Here is a 19,854-nt window from a genome sequence, read left to right as displayed (position 1 = left end):
GTGCTGCTCTTCGCCGTCGACCCCCGCCGCCCGCCGCCCGGCCACCCAGCCTATGCGGCCCTCCCCGCGACAGACCCCGCGCTGTCGCCGCTGCCGCAGCCGGCGCCGCCCCTGCCCTCCCCGCCGCCGCACCTGGAGCCGTCGGGCATCCTTCCCAAAGTCGAGGCGGAGGCGCTCCTCGCGGCGCAGCACGCGCAGCCGCAGCAGCAGCACACGGCGCTCGCCGTGCCGTCGCTGCTGGGGCACCCCCACGCCTGGGAAGGCGAGGAGGCGCTCTCGACGGGGGCCGCCGGCCCGCACCACCTCGCGCACCTCCACCAGCAACAGCGGCGCGACGCGGCGGCGGCCGCCGGCGCGGCGCGCGGCGATGGCAACGCCCCCACGTGGGACGGCGACGGCGGTGCTGGAGGCGGGAGCGGGTGGGAGGACGCAGAGGGTTCGGAGGATGGCGCCTCGAAGAAGCGGCGGCGGTTCCGGCGCAAGGGCCTTGTCGCTGACATCACCTGGGTCCTGAGGATCCCCACCTTCCAGGCCATCGTGCTGCAGGTGATGATCTGGGAGCGCAATCCGGTGGTCTGATCTGGTCCGATCTGATTTCAGTAACCTGGCCGGAAACAGCGACTGCGCGCCGTTTCTGGAGAAAGGCTTTCCACGGACAGCCAATCATTTGTTGCCTCCTCGGTCCTCCAATGTGCTATATGGTGCAGGACCAACACAACACATCAACCCAGTGCCCCCGCCCCTCCACCCCCCATTCCAGGGGATCGTGGGCTGCTTCCCCTGGCAGGCGGCCGTGTTCTTCACCCTCTGGCTGCAGCTGCAGGGCTTCAAGAGCTCAACAGCCAGCATGATCACCGCCACCTTTGGCGCGGGCGTCGCCATGGTGCATGGGCCCCGCCGCTCCTTGATGCCGACCCCAGGGTGTTTTTTTTGCTGCCCCGTTCTTGGGATGCATCTGAGGCGCGCGCCGGCGCCCTCGCGCGTGCCGGCCTGCAGGGTTGCGCACCAATGGGCACGCTCAACCCACTGATGCAGCGTGCAGTGCAACTGGTCCACCCGCAGTGCTTCTCAGTGACCCGGTTATCCAGCGGCTTGCCGAGCATTCAAACACGAAAATGAGCGACGTGCAGCTCGCAGCTACCGCTGACTGTGACTCCCCGCGCCCCCCTTGCCCCCAGGGCGCCCTCCTGGGCGGCTTCATCGGCGACCGCATGGCACGGCGCCTTCCGGACTCTGGCCGCATCTTCACGGCGCAATTCAGCGTGGCCAGCGGCATCCCCCTCACGTGGCTGCTGCTGAAGGGTGGGCACGCCGCGCTTGCAGCCGCTTTGCGGGCGCCAACTAACCCCTCGTCTACTACAGGCACACGATTGTGCCGCATGCTCGACGACACGGCTGCTTTGGCTTGTTCACGGGGCTAGCTTGCCTGGATTGGCAGCTGCTGAGAAGCCGTTGACCTCGCACCACACGGGGGTTGCCACACCCTCGTCCAGCTGTGCCACGCGCCAGTGCCAGGCGGCTCTCTCTCGCTGGCGCCCCACTCCTCTCCTGGCACGTCCCCTTTCTTAACACGCTAACCCCTGAACCCTAAACCCAAGTTTCCAACCTCATGTGGCCCCAGGCATCCCTTCCCAGGCGGCGCTGGCCACCGACCCGCGCGCCTACTCGGCGGTTCTCTTTGTACTGGGCCTCACCTGCACCTGGGCAGGGGCCGGCTGCAACTCCCCCATTTTTGCAGAGGTGCGGCGCCTGGGCTCAACCCCCAACCCGCCCTGCCCACACCCACGCGCGCGAGGCGGGACGCCGCTGCTTTTTGGGATCTAGTCGGCGCTGCGCTCCCTCCCTTCCACGCCGACGCTTGCAGATCCTCCCAGCTTTGTCTTGAAACAGGTAAATCAACCCCATGCCTACGGCCCCTGGCGGGCCGCCGGCGTCCACACTCACCTCACGTGTCAACCCCATCATTATTGACCCCGTTGCCCCCAGATCGTCCCCGAGGACATGCGGTCGCTGGTGTACGCCTTTGACCGCTCCCTGGAGTCCTCCCTCGCAGCCTGCGCGGCGCCGGCAGTCGGCCTGCTGGCAGAGCGCGTGTGGGGCTTCACGGGCGCCGTGTCGCAGGTGCGAGGGCGGAGCGGCGGGCCCTTCCTTCGCTCAGCCGCGTGCCCGGCCATTTCTTTGCCCATGCGCGCGGAAGCAAGGCTCTCAAGCGCCATGATGTTTCGGCGGCATCGATGCGGCAGTTCGCAGGCCTGCCGATGTGTGTCCATCCAAAGCAGGGCAAGGCACTGTACCGCGTCCAACCACCGATCTGATCTGAACAGGTGTGCTGTAATGCATTTCCCAAGACCTCTCTCTCTCTCGCCATCTGTTTTGCCCCTGGCCCTGCATTCCATCCCCTGTGTAACAGGACTCCATGGAGGATGGCGTGCTGCGCGCCAAGAACGCGGCCGCCCTGGGCAGCAGCCTGCTGGCCTGCATGGCGCTGCCCTGGACTGCCTGCCTCTTCTTCTACACAGTGCTGCACTTCACATACGTGAGCAACATCAAATTACAAAACAGCGGCACGGACTGCTTTGTGGCACTAGCTGGTGTTGACATGTAGTTTTTGGGGCCTGCCTTCACTTGTCGTGGATACATGGCAGCACTGCTCTCCTCATGCCTGACATGCTTGCTCCCCTGCTTGCCGCAACCTGCAGGGGCACGACCGCCGTCGCGCTGCACTGTCCGTGGCTCTGCATTAGTCACACGCTGGCCGGCGGGGCGCAGGCAGCTGCGCAGCGGTCGGAGCCGGCTCTTCCGCCGGGCACCGGGATCGCCGTGAAGTTGGCCGGTACGCATATGGGCGCCGGCGCTGGGCCATGACAGAGTTGAGGGCTGCCTGGTCACCGGCGATTCAGCTGCCTCCCTTGTTGGGGCTCCTGGCCGCGTAGGCACGGGTGCCTCATGCCCGTTTCTCTCTTCCCCATTCTGGGGCTGTGTGCCGCCAGTTGGACCATCACACCTGCATGCTTGGAGCAATAACGGATGTTACACTCTAAGGCTCACCCATAACATTGGAGTGCGGAGCAAGAGGGGGGGGGGTGGTAGGGCAGGGGGTGTGAGAGGGTCCGGGCTCCAAGCGCTGGCTGCATTGCGCGGCCGCCATCATTGCGGTTTGCTTGTGAGAACGCATGGCTTTGTACCTTAGGCCTCTTAATTGTTTTCAACCCTTTTACCTTAGGCCTGCAAAACAGCACAGCGTCAGGGCTGTTCTTGACCCCTTGTATCTTTGTTACAAAGCTTCCTCCCAGCAGCACTCCAGGAGCGTTGGCGGCGGTGGGCTCAGCGCCTTTGCTGGCCTCCCCCGCGCCCGTGTTTCATACTGCAGATGGGCTCCCAGCTTATGGCACGGGACTTTGGACCCACTATCTACCTTCCTGTAATCATTTACGCCACGGTTCATGATTTCTCTCAAAGAAGTGACTTTCAAGGTGGCCCTTGGTTCTGATCGATGCCCATGGGCCTCGCAGTTGGCAGGTGCGGCTGAGCTCGGCATGGGTCATGGCATACATCGAAGAGATGACAATTTCACACTGAGACTTGCGGCAAGCACAACAGCTGATGTCCACCAGCAAGGCGACCCTGCTTTTGCTGCTTGTGTTGGCTCAATAGCACCCCAGCGGGCGCAGCACACAGCACAGCATGGCTGGTTGCGAGCACATGGATGCAACACGAGTTTCGAAGCACCTATGAACCCGAGATTATTCTCTCGTCTGTCTCGTTTTTGGGTCAGTTCAATGTCTTCGACGAGGCGGTTTGCATTGCTTGGAGATCGCGAGATCGCGCCACTCTTGAGCTCGCGGCTTTCAGGCATTTGACGAATTCGTGCAGCATACATACGGTAATCTGAAGGTCATTCGCGTAATATCCAGGCAGCGAAGATCGTACATCAGCAAGGCGTGCGCGCCTCCGGTGACAACGCACACCCCAGCTTGGCGCATGCAGGAGCCTCCGCAGACAGCGGCCATGCCGGCACCGTTGCCTGTGACAGGCAAAAAGCGGCCCTCTCGAGAGGCAGCAGACGAGGACGGCATCGTCGCTGCCCCTGGCGTCTCGGCTGCCGGCGGGACGGAATCGCCGTCACCCAGCGGCGAAATCGGGAGGCTGGAGCACATTGTGCTGTCAAGGTGCGCAACGGCTCGCTTCGCCCGCACATGCCGCCCTCTCTCCCTCGCGACCGCCGCACGTCCGCCTGCACTAGCGCTCCGCAGCTCCACGCGCTCAACCAAGGTCGCCACAGGCCGCCATGAGCCTCCCAGCGCTCGTACACCGCATCGGCCCCTCTCCTGGCCCCTGCTCATTCTCCGCAGCACCTCCTGGATCCATCGCTTCATGCTGCCGCGCCAAATCATGTCCCGCCTTGATTTTGGGGAGCTCTGGCGGCTGCGCCCGAAAGAGCTGGGAACAGTGCAGGTGAGGGCGACGCGGCGGGGCGCCGAATGCGCGGGCGTGTTTTAGGCGGGGTGTGGCGCACCGATTCGAGCCCGCGCCGACATACCACATGCGCAAAACTTGTGTGCACGCCAGCGCAGCTGAGGATTCCACAACAGCGTCGACGTGTGCGCGTCCGGCTGTTTTGCAGCGCCTTTCAAATCATATTGTGTAAATACACTCAAATCATGTTGCGTGTGAGTGGCTCTCAGCTGGACACGGTTGCCCTGCAACCATCAGCTCCCCAAAGCCACCCCAGCACGACCCATCCCTACAAACCCTACACCCCTCTCTGCGGCAGATCTACGGGCGCCACGTCAGCACCCCGCGCTACCACCGCAGCTACGGCCATGACTACGCGTTCAGCGGCGTTGTGCTGGCGGCCCTGCCGCTGCCGGCCGCCCTGCGGCCGCTGGTGGAGTGGGCCAACTCGCTTGTACAGGTGGAGGGGCCCCTTCCGCATGACAGGGGGGGAGGGTCATGGCGAGGCAGCGGACGGGGTGCGGATAAAGATCAGGCTTGGGGCGTTGTGGGGAGGCAGCGGCTGGTCGGCTGGGCCAGCTTTACGGCGCAGGGTTGGAGGACAGGGTTGTTGTGAGGCAGCGGCATGGTGAGGAAGGGTGTGGGCTTGCGTGCGTGCACGGCTGCCTTGCTTGCAGCTGTGGCACGGCGCGTGAAATTCACAGTTTCATTGGTTCCCGTCTTTTTAAGTTATGGGGTTCCTGCAGACTTGGGGCTTGATTTCCTACCAGTCCGCATGCACCCCTAGCCCCAACAGTCAAATCGCGCCCTGCTGGTGCCACTCATGCAAACCCTACACAACGCGCATATCGTACCAATGCAGTACGGTGGGGCCTTGAACGGTGTGCTGGTCAACTGGTATGAGTCGGGGGAGCACTACATTGGTGAGAGCGGCGGCCCTTGCTCGCCAAATGAGGTCTGGGCAGCAAAGCGTGCAGTGCATAGTTCCCAGGATTCAGGCGACTATCAGCAGTGGCACACTCCTCTGACACCGTCCCCCCGGCAGCATCCTATTCTTGCAACTTGCACAACTCGCGCGCCCTCGCGCACCCTCAGCACGATTGATCGCGCCCATGATGATGCATGGAAGCTGACAGCTGCACCGCCACAGCTGACGTCCGTCATGCATGGCGCATCCGCCTCGCATCAGGTGCCCACTCTGATGACGAGAAGCAGCTGGTGGTGGGCTCCCCCATCTTGTCTGTCAGCCTCGGGGCTACGAGGAAGTTTAGGGTGCGGGACAGGGGGCCCGGCAAGGCGGTACGGCACAACATCGACCTGAAGCATGGTGAGGGGGGCGGGGTTCTTAGGGTGGGGAATACAGGGGGTGGAGTGGTGGGGTTTGGGGCTGACAATGCTGCTGGGTATGGCATTTTCAAAGGCAGGGTGAGGTCGATGGGAGCGGGGGAGAAGAGCCGCCGGTGTGCCCGCAGCATCGCCCCAACAGCGGCCTCTAAAGCCTGCCCTGCACACGCACTCGCGCGCACCAACAGTATACGCCCGCAACCACTCAGTTGTGTGCCTCCTGCACGTGTGCCGGCCGCAGGCACGTGCCTTGTGATGGGCGGCGACATGCAGAAGCAGTTCACGCACGAGGTGGGTCGCCAGGCACAATGCACCGTGCGCTACGTGGATGGGCGCATATTCAGCCGAGTCAAGCTGCCCGTACCCAGGTTTATCGCTTCCGCTTGGCACTGGCCGTCTGTCTGGTCCTGAAAACCCACCAATGTGCTCGCTTCTGACTTAGCTCCGCCGCGACCCATGCCTTCCATCCCCCCTTCCCCCTGCGGGGCACTTTTTGCCTGGCCAGTCTGCAACAAGTGTGCATGCAGTGCGTGGGACTCACACTCGCCTCGTTTCCTTGAATTGCCAGCTACTCTCTCTACCACGGCCCCTGCGCAACCTCACGCCTTCAGGCGTCAGCCACTGACGTGTGGCCATTCGATGACGCACGCCTCACCGCCACGGCCCCATGGACAGGTGCCCAAGATCAGCGGGGCCAAGGGCCGGGCAGTCGGACGCCGCATCAACATCACAATGCGCGCCTTTGCCGATAACGCGGCGGTTGGCGGCAGCGCCAAGAAGCGGCGCGCGGCCCCGGCGCCGTGACCCCGCCAGCCGACGCCTGAGGGTTCTTGCGGCTGGCTGACCCCGCGCGGGGGGAGCCCCAGGTTCGCACAAGGCAGCGGCTGAGGGGCAAGCAGCAATGCGACTCCTGATTGGCCCGACTGCTCTGTGACGTGAGCAATGCGGGACACCGTCGCTCATGCAGGTGTCAAGTTTCAATGCAACTGATTTCGTCCCTTTTGTTGAGTTTGCAGGATGGGACCTGAGGGTGGGACGCGAGTATAGCACGCGCCTGGGTTGCAATTGTGGTCATTCCTTTTGTTGCAGCCAGCCCAAGCACCTGCGTGTCAATCCACGGCATGTTGCTGGTCACACAATTGTGACAGCACACCGACTTTGTGGTTTGCCTGGTGTCTTATCGTTTGTGCATGCCACCAGCAGTGAGAAGGTCTTGAGCCACACAAAGGTTGTTGGCTGTGTGCTAGCTGTCAACGACATGTAGTTCAGCACTTTTGGTTTGAAAGCATGTACAGTAACACGTGGTGGGTCGCATGTTTGCAAAATGACTCTTCATGATGGTTTGTCAGCACTTGAAGTTGAGGCGAGTCCACACCATGAAAACACGGGCACGTTGGCGTCAAGCAGAGTGATCATCATATGTTGGCAATGTGGTTCACATCCAAAACCTTCAGTGGAGCAAGGAAGAGCATCTTGCGTGGAACACTCTGGCTCAGCACATGGGTGAGACCATGCGCTCACCATCGCAACCAAAACAGATGTACAAACTTGGAAGAGGCCCCTCGCATCCCCTAACTCAGCCAAGCAGCTCCGCCGTCAGGGCGCGGAGGGCGCCAGGAACCACTCCAGCGCCTGCTGCTGCACTGATGGGTCCACCTCGTGGCCGCCACTGAACTGGACGTATTTCACTGGCCTGCCGGGCAGCAGCTGCCCGAGCTCTGACGCAATGCGCCTGCTGGTCTGGTCTATGGGGAAGAGGGTGTCCCGCGTGCCGTGGGCCAGGAACACGCCCGGGGCGCTCTTGACCTGGCGGGTGTGGGAGGGGTGGCGGAGGGGGGAGCGGGGCGTTAGCCGCGCGCTCATCGGGCGGGGTCCAAGGAGCGAGGGGGCAGCCAAAACGTCAAGGTTGGGCTTGAGGGCAAGCAGACGGAGCCGGGGCGCCCTGCGGCTGCAGCGTACGTCACGGGTTTGCAAGCATTGCAGGCGATACCAGCCCGCCAAGCACCCTGCCCCTGCCTCGTGCGGCAACACCAGCCTGCACACGCGGACCCTTTCGTACCCACCCCCCGCTCACCCGGCCCGCGGGCGGCACAAAGCCGCCGGGCGACAGCACAATGACGTGGCTGAACAGCCCGGGGCCCCCCAGGCCGATCGACAGCGCGTATGTGGCGCCGTCAGAGAAGCCCTCGAGGCCGAGGCGGCGGGTATCTACCGAGTAGCTGCGGAGCACCTGCTGCAGCGCGCTGGCGATGAAGGGCAGGTCCTGTTTGAAGCTTGACCTGCAGAAAGTTCAAGGGTTTTTGGGCGACGGCTTCGCGGGGCTGGACTGGCGGGTGAGGTCGCTGACGGGAGGGTGTCCACTGACGGGCACAAGGCAGTGACATCCGGGGCAGTTGCTGGCAGGTCGATCAAGATAGTGCGAGACCCACAGCCGTTTTGGAGACGCACAAAACTGCCGCCAAGGCGCCGCACAGGCATCAAGCTGTCTTCGCAAGTGAGCCGGGCACGCACGTTGTGATGACGTCCCAGGTCGCGCCCCTGCTCTCAGGCACCAGCAGCAGGCAGGCGCGGCTCTTCAGCAGCTCCAGGCCCTGCGGCCCCAGGGTGGCCAGCGCGTCGGCCGCGCCCTTGCCGGCGCCATGCAGCAAGACCAGCAGGGGGGAGGGCTTGCCGGGGGCGTAGGTGGGGGGGACAAACAGATACGCATCCCTGGGAGGTGGTCCACCGGGAGCGGGCATAGTTGTTCGAATCAAGGGTGTAATCGATGATAGGGGCAGCATTGCACCCATCCAACCATGTGTCTGCCAATGACCACCCACTGACCGGCGGTAGGATTAGTGCCCCTGCACATCACAGGCGGTCGCGTGTGCGCAAGCGCATGCACCAAAGCGCCGTGCACCGCACCTGCTGCTGCCCCGGGCAAGGCCGAGCGGTTTCACTTTCCAGCCCTTTGGAGGCACCACCGCTGCTGCTTCACCGGTTGGGATCGGCCAAAATACCGCCACGAACATCGTAGCAGCGACCCATGCGAGCAACGAGCTCCGTGATCGACACATCGCATCCGTTGCTCACACACTCGCAATAACCATCAGATGACAGCTTTTGTTCGAATCGGCGTTATCCGCCGAAATACAACCTTCGCCACTGGCACGGCGATGCTGACCGCAGCAACCTGCCGGTGACACTGGTGATGCCGCAGTGCCGCCACTGCCGGCGCGGGGTGAGCAGTCGGCCGGCAGGCAGCGGACAGGTGGATGATTTGAAGCAACAGCCTACCACGGCGGCAGCGTCAGCGGGCTGCGAGCCCGCACCAGCCGGGGCCCCGCAACAGCCAGCTGCCAGCCCTGGCAGCGCCATAACCACCAACTGCGCCGCAGCTGATAATTCCCGCCGCAGCGGGGCGCGGTTCGCGGCTACATTGCCGACCGTGGCGCTAGCTACGGGCGGCGGGTGGTGCGGGGCCGCGGCAGGTGCAGAGGGATGCCCCCACCCTCCCTTGCCTCCATGGCGATGGAGGGTAGCAGTGAACAACCGCTTGCTGCTCCACGATGGGCAGCCCGTGGCTCCGAGGAAGGATGCGGCCTCGACAATGACCTGATGCTGTGGTGTGGTGCGGCGTTCAAGTCACATGTCACCCATCTGTCCGAGGTTGACCAGGGGGTCGCAAATGGCTAAAAACATCCTCCATGGCCACGCGCGAGTCGCATGCAAGTGCGGCGTGAGCCTGCACAGTACATCCCTATCAAACCCATCACCTGCTGTTGACTTCGACTGATGACAGGCACCTGACAACAGACCCGTCGCTTTTGCCCTCATTCAGACACTCATTAGGAAGTGTGTGTGGGCGTGTGATGGTCACGTGCAGGCTGGCGGCATGGCACTCGTTGGTGTTGCTGTTGCTGATCAACCTGCTGCCGGCGGACTGGAGCCGCGCAGCCTGCACAAGTGACGGGCACCTTAAAGCGCAGGATCTCCAGGCCTGTCATGTTGGGAGCGGCATTCGCAACTTGCCCTATCAGAAACGCCAATCTGTGCATAACCGCTGCTTGCAATCGATCTGAAACACCTCACAAACCAGTCGCGGCGCGGCGGATGGAGGCGGCTGCCCCTGCACAGGATTGGCAGCAAGCTTCTTGGGCAAAACCCCTTGCGCTTGGCGCAGGGCCGGGTGCTCGCACATGTTACAGCACATGGGGTGTAACAGTCTGCTTCACATGGAGCTTTCAGCAAATGCGGAGAGCAGCATCAGTTTAATAGAACTTCATTCATCTTGCAGGATTGTCATCACACGCAAACGAGGGCCAGATTACGGCGTATTGCGGCCAGGAGAAACCCAGCACAGCAATGCCTTTGGCAGGCAGGCAAGTTCATGCAAGCACTCAAGCATGCCACCAATCAGAGATTGGATTTCAGGCAGAGGTTGAGTTTCAACCAGAGTTTCAACCATACATGGATGCGTATACAATGCGTGCACCACAACACGCTGAATCGATCGGTTGAGACTGTTCCAACACGAGGGGCATTCCAAACAAGGTGGTTGGTGCACCACCCCCCATCTTCCGACTCAATCGTCCCAATCTGCAACTGCCAGCCAGCTAGCCGCCGCCCGCAGGGCGTCCGCGCCGCCCGCGCAGCTCAGCAGGCGGCCTGCGACCTCACCCGACACATATCCCGCCCACGCGCGCGGGTGGCCCTCGGCCTCTAGCCAGGCCATGAGCGCCCCGTCCTCCAGCCGTTGAGAGAAGGACGCCTCGTCCCCACATGTGCTGAGCATGACGTCGAGCGCCCAGCCGTTGTCAGGCCACAAAGAGAGGAACCGGCGCAGCGCCGCAAAGGCGTCCCCACCCTCGGCCGGCGGCCGCACGCGGGCGCCGCCGCACACACGGCCACCGAGCAGTGCGTGCAGACTGTCGGTCCACGCCATGCCCCCGCGTTGCCGGACCAGCATTACCCAGGTGGAGAGGTCATGGGCCGTCACCCCCAGGCTCCGCCATGACACGCCCTCCAGGGTGCCGCTGTGGATGGCGCCGAGCATGCCACTCAGGGCGGGGCTCGCCCGCCCCTCGATCCAGCCCCGCGCGTCCAGGGGCGCGAAATCGTTGCAATTCGCAAGGTGCCGCGCCTGCGGGCCGTCGAGCACTGCCAGCATGTGCTGGAAGTGCCCTGCCTCGGCTGCGCTTGCCGCCGCATAGTTAATATAATCCTTCACCAGCGTCAGCCCGTCCGCCCAGGCCTTGAATGGGGGGCTGGTGATCACGGCCGCCGCGTCGCCAAGCGCCGCCAGCGCCGTCGCCTGCAGTTTGGCCAGGGCCTGCGGGCAGCAGGACGCGAGTTGCGGGGGTGCAGGTGCGCGTGAGTGCATGGGCAGGAGGCCACTTGACGCTCTCATGCGCGTTGTGCAGGCTCAGACGATCTTTCATCGATACACAAGCAGCAGGCATTCCCATTCCCGCACTCTGTGCATGCTGCCCGCGTCCCCCTGCCACACAGGGGCTCGAGGGATCCACCTGCCCACCTGGCTCTGCACAGCCCATTGCTCGCTGAGCGTGCGCTCCACGTCCAGCGCGGTGCCTCGCCGCACCGCGCGCATCACAGCCAGCTGCAGCCGCTGAGCCTGCACGTCCTGCGTGCCCCAGCCAAACTGCTCGTGCTCGGCGGCAAAGTAAGCATGCGCCACGTCCTCCACCTCTTCCTCGCCCCCCGCTGCACCCAGGCCGAACCAGCATCCCGCCAGCTGCCTGTGCAGCGCGCCCGGCGCGGGGCGGGCGCAGTGCGCCCCCAGCCGCAGGCCGGCGCGAGTCAGGCGGGGCACCAGCCAGGCGCGGCCGGCCGTCGACAACGCCATGTGCTGCGAGGCGGCCTTGAGCGGCGGGTCCAGGGTCGCGGCCACTGCCTGCAGGACTTCCTCCCCCATGCCCCGCCCGTGCGCCTCCGCCAAGATCTCGTCAAGAGCAGCAAACAGCGCTGCGGGCGCCAGCGGCGGGAGGATGTATTCCCAAGAGAGAGGGTTGCCCCAGCCGTCGCGCCCGGCGTCGTCATCACCCGCGAGGAGGCAGACGGCGTCCGCCAGCGCCTGGGGGAGGTTGCAGCACTCGCCAGCCATGGTCAGCGCGAAGCACGCCCCGCGCAGCACCTGGCACTGCAGCTGCACGTCAGACAGCGTTGCTGCCAGTGTCGCTGCGGAGGCAATGAGCTCCGCCACCCGCGATACGCGGTAGTCGGCATGCTGTGTGGCACTCAGCAGCAGCTGCTCCTGCACCCCCGGCTCGCAGAGCGCCGGCCGCGGGCCCAACATCGCGCCCGACAGGCACAGATGCGCGGCGGCTTCCCAGCCCGCCGCGACCGTTGCCTCGTGGCGGGCGTTCGGCTCGCTCATGCCGCCCCGCACGAGGTCCTTGGTGCGCTGCTCCACGATTGCGCTGCTTGAGCTGTTCGTGGCACAGGAGAAAGACCTCCGCCGCGTCGCCGCCGGCCGCACGCGCGCGGAACGCGCGGCAAAGGGCCGCAGACTTGCAGAGCAGCCCGAAGGCCAGCATGCTGCGCACGACGCTGGCCCGGTAGCGGCGGACGGCAAACGGCTGCAGGTCTGCCATTACGGGCGCCACCGCGTCCCATGAGCTGCCATGCAAAACGCGGCAGATGTCCACGGCGTCCGCCCACCGGCCGGCCAGCAGGGCCGACTTGGCTGTCGCCACGACCTGGGCCCGCTGAGGCACGGGCCGTGCGCCGCCGCCCAGATCAAAGCCGGCGGCTCGGCACAGCAGGCGGCGCAGGGCCAGCGGCTGCAGCAGCGCCGCGACGCCTGCCTGAGCTGCATAGGGCAGGAGCAGCAGGGGGGCCTTGGGCCCGCACAGCGCCAGCAACGCGCCCACTGTGTCGCCGTCCACCAGCAGGCGCTCTGCAATCGCAAGATCTGCTGCTGCACCACGCTGCTCCTGCTCCTGCTCCTGCAGATACTGCTGCTCCTGCTCCTGCTCCTGCTCCTGCATCTGCTGCTGTTGCTGCTGCCAACATCGGGCATAGCGCAGCATCCACATCGCCATGCCCTCCGCTGTCTGCTGCTTCAGTCTTTGCCACGTCACCGCTGCATACTGCCACGGCCGCCCGGGCGCCTGAGCCGAGTGCTGAGCCCGGAACCAAGCGACATCAAACCTGCGGCACAGCTGCAGGCTGTCGCTGCTGGCGCTGGCAAAGCTGGCGGGGTCCGGGAGGCGGGCGATGACGCTCTGCAGGACCTCGCACGGCAGAGCTGTGAGGAGCGTGGGTCGAGGTGCTGCTGCCATGTAGACAATGCAGCTCGAGTTGCGCGGGTGCGTCGGACAAGCGCGTTGTGCAACGCCGCAGCGTCACTGGTGATCCTGCATTTTGCCACAAGGCAGGGGAACAGGCGATAGAGTTGGGGTCAATGCAAGCGGCGCAGTATCAAGGCAAAAGCAACCATCATCATCATCCGTGACAGCAGGTGCCGCTGCAGCAGCAGCGACGAATGGAGCAATGCGCCAGCAGCGGTGCTGCAACCAGGCCCAGGAGCCCGCTGGCTGACGTTCAGACCCGACAGTAGATCCCTGAAGAATTGCCTCTCGCACGTCTTGCTCGCTTGGGTAAGTAATTCACCCGCGATGATCTCACAACATTTCAAACCTGGACGTTGAAAGCAACCCGAATCCAGGAGACTTCTCTCACGAAGTTACATACCGGCACAAAACATGTGATGAATTGATGCTAGGCCGCGCATTCTCTGGAAGCAATGACATACCGTACTGCCACGGTAGAGGCCGACGCTGGCACAGGGCCTGAAATCATGAACAAGAGCGCCGCCAACCTTCGAAGTGGCTGCTTGTTGGCTGCTATACACCTCACAGTACACACAGTACGCATGATTGGCCCATTCGCATGATTGTGCACAAGGAGCAAACTGATTCAGAATTCGCAGGTGGTCTATCATGTTGAGCACGGCGCAACGACATCATCAGGCCATGTGCACGCCTCCCGCCGCCGCCACTTGGTGTCAGATCTATCGGCCAGATCAGCATGCGTCCATCCCACCTGCTTCGCCCCCGCCCCGCCGCCAGCCCGTCTCACCTGCCCTGAAGTTACCGCAAAACCTCCTGCCCCCAAGGCGCTCGCCTCACGCACACGATCCAGGCCACCTGAGCCCTCTCGGACCCTGCCCGACGCATTTGAATGCCCTATGCAACCTTCTCGCACCCCCAGCCGGCCCCCACACGCCCCGGCGCTGGCGCTGATTCTCGCCCCGCGCTCCCCTTGAAAGGCTTGTAGATTGACAATATTACAGGCGCTGATTTGGGCACACCGCTGCAGGCGCCGCTCACCGGGGGACCCTCCTCTCCTGTTGACTGCACCTTTCCCTGGCCGACCCCCGCCCGCAAATCCCACATGCACGCGTCTCAGAGATTAACTACGACAATTATCACACAATTAGCTGAAGCGCGCAACAGTGTGGTTACATTGTGTAGAGATGCAGCCGGCCGGTGGCGGCAACCGTGCAGTATGGCCAGCAGGGCGTCGTGGTGAGCGCAGCATGTGTGTTGGGCCTCAGAGGGGCGTGGCGTGTTGTACAGTAGTGGTTGATACAAGGGGCAAAGAAGTGTTTTTGCAGCCCTCGGGCATTTGTTGGGCTTGTGCTGGGCCCTGGGAGTGTGGCACTAGGGGTGGTACAGGTGCACGCTTTCACAGCCGCTGCGTAAGGTGTGTGTCATCTCATCAATGTGGTGGGTACAGGTCGACGTTTGAGGAACCCGGCAGTTTTCAAGCCATCGGCACACCACTTGCACTCGTCGAATGGCACGTTGCGTGGTAAGACATGGGCATGGATTGTTGAAAGGTGCGTAACCGCTGCCCCCCTGCTTGCGCTGCACCGAGGACCAAGGTGTGTGGTGTCCCCTGGCCCTGCACATCACATGCAACTGTCGTGCGGCCAGTTGTGATGTGTCGCCAGTCAAGCTTGTGGTACATGTCAGCTTGTGATGCAAACCCGTGATGCGTGCGGATGCAACCGGCCCACTCCAATCGGCCGCAGGGTTAATGGCCCCATGTAACGAGCGGTGCAGAGGCATCAAGTCAACGGATCAAACGCGCCTGGTGCACAGGGCGCCTGCATGCGAGGGCGCTGGCCGCGTCTGCTTCGCGGCCGTGTTCCCAGCGCGCTCCCCCCCAATCACTACAAACCGCCGACATCTCAGTGTGCCGAGGGGGCGCTGCGCCTCTGAGAGCAGCACTTGAGCGTGCGCTCGTATGCCTCGACCGCCTCCGCCAGCCGCCGCACGTTGTTTGTCCCAAACCCGCCGCACCCCGCCGCCTGCTCCAGCACCGTCCCGTCGGGCAGCACCCCCACCACCTCCGCGCCGCGCGCCGCGCGCCCGGCGCGCCCCCCGCGCGCGCCGCAGGTGCTGCCCCAGCGGGCTGGGCGGCGACGCAGCCGCGGCGCTCTATGATTTCAAGCTTTGCGGTGGGGCGGTCGCCCAGGGGCTTGGTGAACACCTGCAGCAGGGCGCCGCGGTCGTCCCTGTCTAGCAGGACCCCCAGCTGCCTTATGGCGGCAAACTCCTCAGCGCTGATGACGTCACACTGGCCGGGCAGGCGGCGCAGGGTTGAGGGGAGGGTTGAAGGTGGCGTCTGTGGGCGTCGGCGTGCGGTTTGGGGGGCAAAGGGTGCGTCCCGGCAGGGCATGGGCCTGCAGTCGGCGCAGCGCTTCAGGATAAGGTGATTGCAAGTGTGGACGCGGGCGGGCAGATGCCTCAGGTTTCCAGCACCTGCACGTGCATCGAGGGCAGCGGCGCGGGGCAGTGGTGCGCGCTGCCCACCATTTTTGGCCAGACCGCGTCGTAGTAAGAGGGCGGTGGCGGGGGCAGCAGCTCAAAGCCGCCGGTCGCGCCCGCGGCGGCCATCTGGCGCAGGGTTGAGATGATATCATTCGTTTTGATGGCGATGTGGTGCACGCCCAGCCCCTCACAGTGGTCCAGGACAGTCTGGGTGGGTGGTGCATATTTGGGGTTTGCAGCCGTTTGCAGTGGAAGGGGTTGCTGCATCAAGCATGAACGAAATTCAATGAAGTTTTTTGGCCAAGCACCAACCCCGATTTCAATGAACGCAGCTGGATCGCCAGTCCGCCGAAGGCCGCTGGCGGGTGTGCGCCAGGGGCGCCGCAAACCGCGCCCGATCCGCGCGCGCAACCGACCGCGCGCCCGCCCGCCCATGTGCCGGCCAGCCTGACAATCAGAGCGCATGCGCTCACCTGAACCTGGCTGCGCAGCGCTGTGCCTGTGGTGGGCTCGCTGACAAGCAGCAGCACGCTCTCGCTGTCATTGGCCAGGGCGGTGGCATTGAACCCGCTGGCGGCGGTGCTGACATCATCCGCGAGAAGCTCAACAAATTCGTGGAAGCCTGGGGGGGGCAGGAAAGGGCGGACGCGCGCCCTTGCTTCAGTGTCGCGCTCGGCTCTGGGTCATGGAGGGAAAGACCGGGAGAGGCGGACAGGACAAGAGGAGTGCCGCACAGTCACAGGCAGGGGCGGGGGATGCTGATAGCGCTGCACGCCGCACGCCGCACGCCGCGGCGTCCAGGACAGCGGCCGCGTCAAAGGGCGGGGCGCGCCCGCACCGGTGAAGCCCTTGATGCGCGCCGCGTGCTCCACCAGGCTGGGGGTGGCGCCCACGACGTGGTCAATGCGCGACAACCCAAAGGTGGGGCCGGGTGGGCCCGGCTCTGCGGCGTAGCCGGGTAGGAAGGGGCCCTGGGGTGGCGATACAAGCGAGCTGTGTGTTTGTGTGTGTGCGTGCGTGCGTGTGTGTGTGTGTGTGGGTGTGTGTGTGTGTGTGCGCGCGCGCGTGCGCGCGCGCGTGCATGTGTGGGTGTGTGTATTGCCTGGTGGCCCCGCCAACCAACAGCGCAACTGTCGTGCGCAAATACTGCAGTCCAGGTAGGCTCAGGGTTGCCGCGTGAGGCTGGCAGCTCTGCTGCTCGGGTGCCGCGCGGCAACCGCGCGCTCTCAGGACGTCACCGGACCCGCAGCCTGGTGCGTGATTTGCGCGCGTCTGGGATGGAGTTGCTTGCGCTTGGCAGGCCGAGCCCTGGCTGACCCACCTGCCAGTCGCCGCTGACATAGCGCAGCACAGTGTCCCCGTAAAGCTCAACCTCAGCCACCACCGCCGCCCCGCCGCCGCCTGGGCCGCCGCCGCCCTCCTTGAGGAGCGTCGGCGCCAGCACGCCGCGCGCGCCGTGCGCCACTGACGCGCGGTAGGCTTAAGCCGCGTCTGCCACCAGCAGGCCTGCGCGCAGCGGCGCGATGGGGCGCGTGCGCGCGTGTTTGCATGTGTGTGCGAGGGGGCCAGATGCGCGGGGCCGGGCGGCCGAGAGCAGCGGGCCGCGCGGCGCTGTGGTGGCTGCACGGGCAGGTTGCGCGGCGGGCCGGCGCGCCACAGGGCTCATGCGCAGGCTGCCAAAAGCAAACAGTCAGCATGCGAGGGGGACACCACCCACCGACCGCCCTGACTGTCATGCCGTGCCTCATGACAAAGTCGTACGCCGCGCGCAGGTCATACCCAGGCAGCGCCCCGCCGCCCGCCGCGCCGCCCGAAGCGCGGGCGGCCGCGTGGCATGCAATGGAGTAGGGGGCGGTGAAGACAAAGAGGACGTCCCCGCTGCGCAGAGCATAGCTGGCGCATTGGCTGTTTCCGGTGCTGTAGTCGGATTTGGCAGCCAGGCTCATGCCGAGCCCGTGCTGGAAGCTGCGGGGGCATGAGGGGCGCACGGGCGAGTGCGCGGGGCGGCGCGCACGTGACACCCGCATGAACAACGCGACCTCTTGCAGCAATCCTACTGGCAGGGTGCCAACGGGCAATACTGTAAATGGCGTACCCTCCTGAGCACTAGCTGAGCTGGCTGGCAGCGTGCGCAATTGCAGGCGGGCCACCCCACCGCTTGCTGGTGTTGGTGGCGTCGGCGGTCCAAAACTCCAGATGGTGGAAGCCGTGCACACAGAACCTGTCGCTGCGTGGGTTGCAGCGCTGCAGGTGGCAGGTCGCATCCATCCTGGCAGCTGAGCTCCCCACATGTGTTGGGACCGCCACCCAAGGGAGCTACCCGGGCAGCACAAACACACACGAAATGAGCGCACTAAATACCAGCGATATGCTGCGCTTATTCTAATGGGAGCGTGATCACGCGCAAAACGCTTGGCGGACAAGGTTGTCGAGTCGATACTGGGGCCGGCCGCTGCCAGTGGTCACATAGGTTTAGGCGCATGTTTTCATGGAGGCCAATGTCTTCAGGTGCAGAGGGCACCTTGATGAGTTTCCCCGTCTGTCGGATGGGATCGGGCACTGCACTTGAAATTTTGGGGGCACTGCCCCATCCAGCACTTCGGGCAACAAGCAGCACCCCGCACGGTTGCAATGCACGGGCTTTCTGTGTCAGACATTGTTGACGAAAGGCTGCCGTAGACAGTTCCAGGTCATGCTGCGCCTGGGTATCAAAAGCACTGGCGGTCCTAGGCCTGGGGTTGTCACGGGACAGTACTAGTCAGACTGAGGGGTTAGTCTCCCAGGCTGCTAGGACTGGGCCTTATCTGTCGACACCTAGCTGGGAGTCACTGCCAGTAGAGCAGCTGCCCAGTAGGCGCCCCTGGGTGACTGGGCCTGTGAAGGGGTCAGGGGCTTCAAGTCGTCAAAGGGTCCCAGTCGGTATTCTTGGACCGACAGCCTGTTACAGGGGTGCTGGCAACCAAGCCTTGGAGCCCCACCTCCAACCACACTGATGATGAACATCACCAGCACACTGATTCCAGGTAGTGCAGGTTGACATGCTATGGTGGCGACCGAACACAGGTGCGGGCTAGCCATCAGTACCGTGGCGACCGAACACAGGTGCGGGCTAGCCATCAGTACCGTGACAGGGGGGACCAAATGTTGAGATTCGGCAAGCGGCCAAGAGGAAAGGCAGGGCAGCACAAGGCGCAACTTGATGAGAGCAAAACAAGCGCCTCTGCAGAGTGCAATGCGCCAAGTTGAAGCGGATCGGGAGCCAGCCATGCATCACATGATAAAAAGGGCAACGCGTCTTGAAACTGCCAACAGCGAATGCTGAGGGTTATACAAGGTGCAAGCGCACGCGTGCTCTCTCCAGAAACAGACAGCAGCTAGACAGGGAATGGGCCGCTGCAAGCCAAGGAGCAGGCAGCTGTTCAGCAAAACAGAACGCTGAAGACGCAAAGGCGCGCACGTTCATATCGCAGCAGTTGCAGCTGTGGCAGCTGCCAACAGCACAATGCGCATCAAGGCCCTCTTCACCCTCTCGACTGTAGAGGCTCTGTGCAGAAGTTGGTCGGGCACCCTCGCCGCTGCTCCATGCTGCAATGCGCCGCGTGGCTGTCACAGATTGCGCAGAACAACACACTGCATTAGGCGAAAATGGCATGAGTGCAGGGCGAGTTGTGGTGCCTAGACATAAAACCCCGGCTAATTGAGCCAACACGTCTGTTCCAGAATCGTCTTGGGGTAGGGCAGCAAAGGCTGGTGACAAAGTGCTTGAAATGGAGGCCATGTTGCTGCCGTTGGCAAATTGGCTCGGATGATCCATTCACGTATCACCTAGAGGTGTGAGAGGTGGGCAGGCATTCTGAGGACTCCACAATGCGACCAAAACTTTGGGCGAGGTGATACCTGACAATTGCTTGCATTCGAGCTCAGTAGCAAAAACACAGCGCAGCAAACACGCACGCAGCGTGGAAGCAGAAGCAGTGGGGGGGGGGGTCTCGCAGGACCCAAGGAAGGTCGAGGTTGGTGCGTGATAACTTCTCAGCCGGCCACAGCTCCCTCGCAACATTGACATGCGAACTGGAGTGTCTCTGAGCGCAAGTAATTCCAACGCAGGACGACTCACCAAGTGGCGACGAACACCAGCCAGATGACATTTACCGGCGACCAGCCATCATGGGCACCTTGGGGGCCATGGCGGCGGGCTTGGAGGCCATGGAGGCGTTGCCCATGGCCATGCCAGCCTTGGGGGCAGCCATCTTGGGGGCGGCCATCTTGGGGG

General features: G+C 63.8%; 5 protein-coding genes across 5 annotated transcripts in view; 2 read left to right on the top strand and 3 right to left on the bottom strand.

The window, feature by feature from the left end:
- Window positions 1-2,605, top strand: part of MNEG_3510 (hypothetical protein) — a gene marked incomplete at both ends in the record, with an annotated part of 4,351 nt that extends 1,746 nt beyond the window's left edge. The window contains 6 exons of the mRNA XM_014048016.1: window positions 74-546; window positions 761-883; window positions 1,179-1,302; window positions 1,622-1,740; window positions 1,987-2,121; window positions 2,411-2,605. Coding sequence (XP_013903470.1) covers window positions 74-546; window positions 761-883; window positions 1,179-1,302; window positions 1,622-1,740; window positions 1,987-2,121; window positions 2,411-2,605 — 1,169 coding nt within the window. The remainder of the gene's footprint in view (window positions 1-73; window positions 547-760; window positions 884-1,178; window positions 1,303-1,621; window positions 1,741-1,986; window positions 2,122-2,410) is intronic.
- Window positions 2,606-4,008: 1,403 nt separating this feature from the next.
- Window positions 4,009-6,603, top strand: MNEG_3509 (putative Alpha-ketoglutarate-dependent dioxygenase alkB like protein; the record flags this gene model as incomplete). The annotated part of the gene is made up of 7 exons (XM_014048015.1): window positions 4,009-4,169; window positions 4,353-4,455; window positions 4,775-4,915; window positions 5,318-5,378; window positions 5,645-5,782; window positions 6,041-6,090; window positions 6,475-6,603. The coding sequence occupies 7 exons, from the start codon at window positions 4,009-4,011 to the stop codon at window positions 6,601-6,603; spliced, it is 783 nt and encodes a 260-aa protein (XP_013903469.1).
- A 792-nt stretch (window positions 6,604-7,395) lies between these two features.
- Window positions 7,396-8,537, bottom strand: MNEG_3508 (phospholipase/carboxylesterase; the record flags this gene model as incomplete). Its single annotated transcript, XM_014048014.1, has 3 exons — window positions 7,396-7,605; window positions 7,874-8,078; window positions 8,311-8,537. 3 exons carry the CDS (start codon window positions 8,535-8,537, stop codon window positions 7,396-7,398), a joined length of 642 nt encoding a protein of 213 aa, XP_013903468.1.
- Window positions 8,538-10,363: 1,826 nt separating this feature from the next.
- On the bottom strand, window positions 10,364-13,082 carry MNEG_3507 (hypothetical protein; the record flags this gene model as incomplete). Its single annotated transcript, XM_014048013.1, has 3 exons — window positions 10,364-11,110; window positions 11,315-12,227; window positions 12,460-13,082. The coding sequence occupies 3 exons, from the start codon at window positions 13,080-13,082 to the stop codon at window positions 10,364-10,366; spliced, it is 2,283 nt and encodes a 760-aa protein (XP_013903467.1).
- A 2,475-nt stretch (window positions 13,083-15,557) lies between these two features.
- MNEG_3506 (4-hydroxyphenylpyruvate dioxygenase) lies at window positions 15,558-19,846 on the bottom strand (the record flags this gene model as incomplete). Its single annotated transcript, XM_014048012.1, has 7 exons — window positions 15,558-15,788; window positions 16,055-16,203; window positions 16,420-16,552; window positions 16,903-16,982; window positions 17,299-17,546; window positions 17,737-17,808; window positions 19,734-19,846. The coding sequence occupies 7 exons, from the start codon at window positions 19,844-19,846 to the stop codon at window positions 15,558-15,560; spliced, it is 1,026 nt and encodes a 341-aa protein (XP_013903466.1).
- Between the last annotated feature and the right edge of the window lie 8 nt (window positions 19,847-19,854).

Source organism: Monoraphidium neglectum (genome assembly GCF_000611645.1).
Source record: "Monoraphidium neglectum strain SAG 48.87 unplaced genomic scaffold scaffold00443, whole genome shotgun sequence".
Lineage (NCBI taxonomy): Eukaryota > Viridiplantae > Chlorophyta > Chlorophyceae > Sphaeropleales > Selenastraceae > Monoraphidium > Monoraphidium neglectum.
This window is presented reverse-complemented; position numbering and strand designations above follow the sequence as displayed.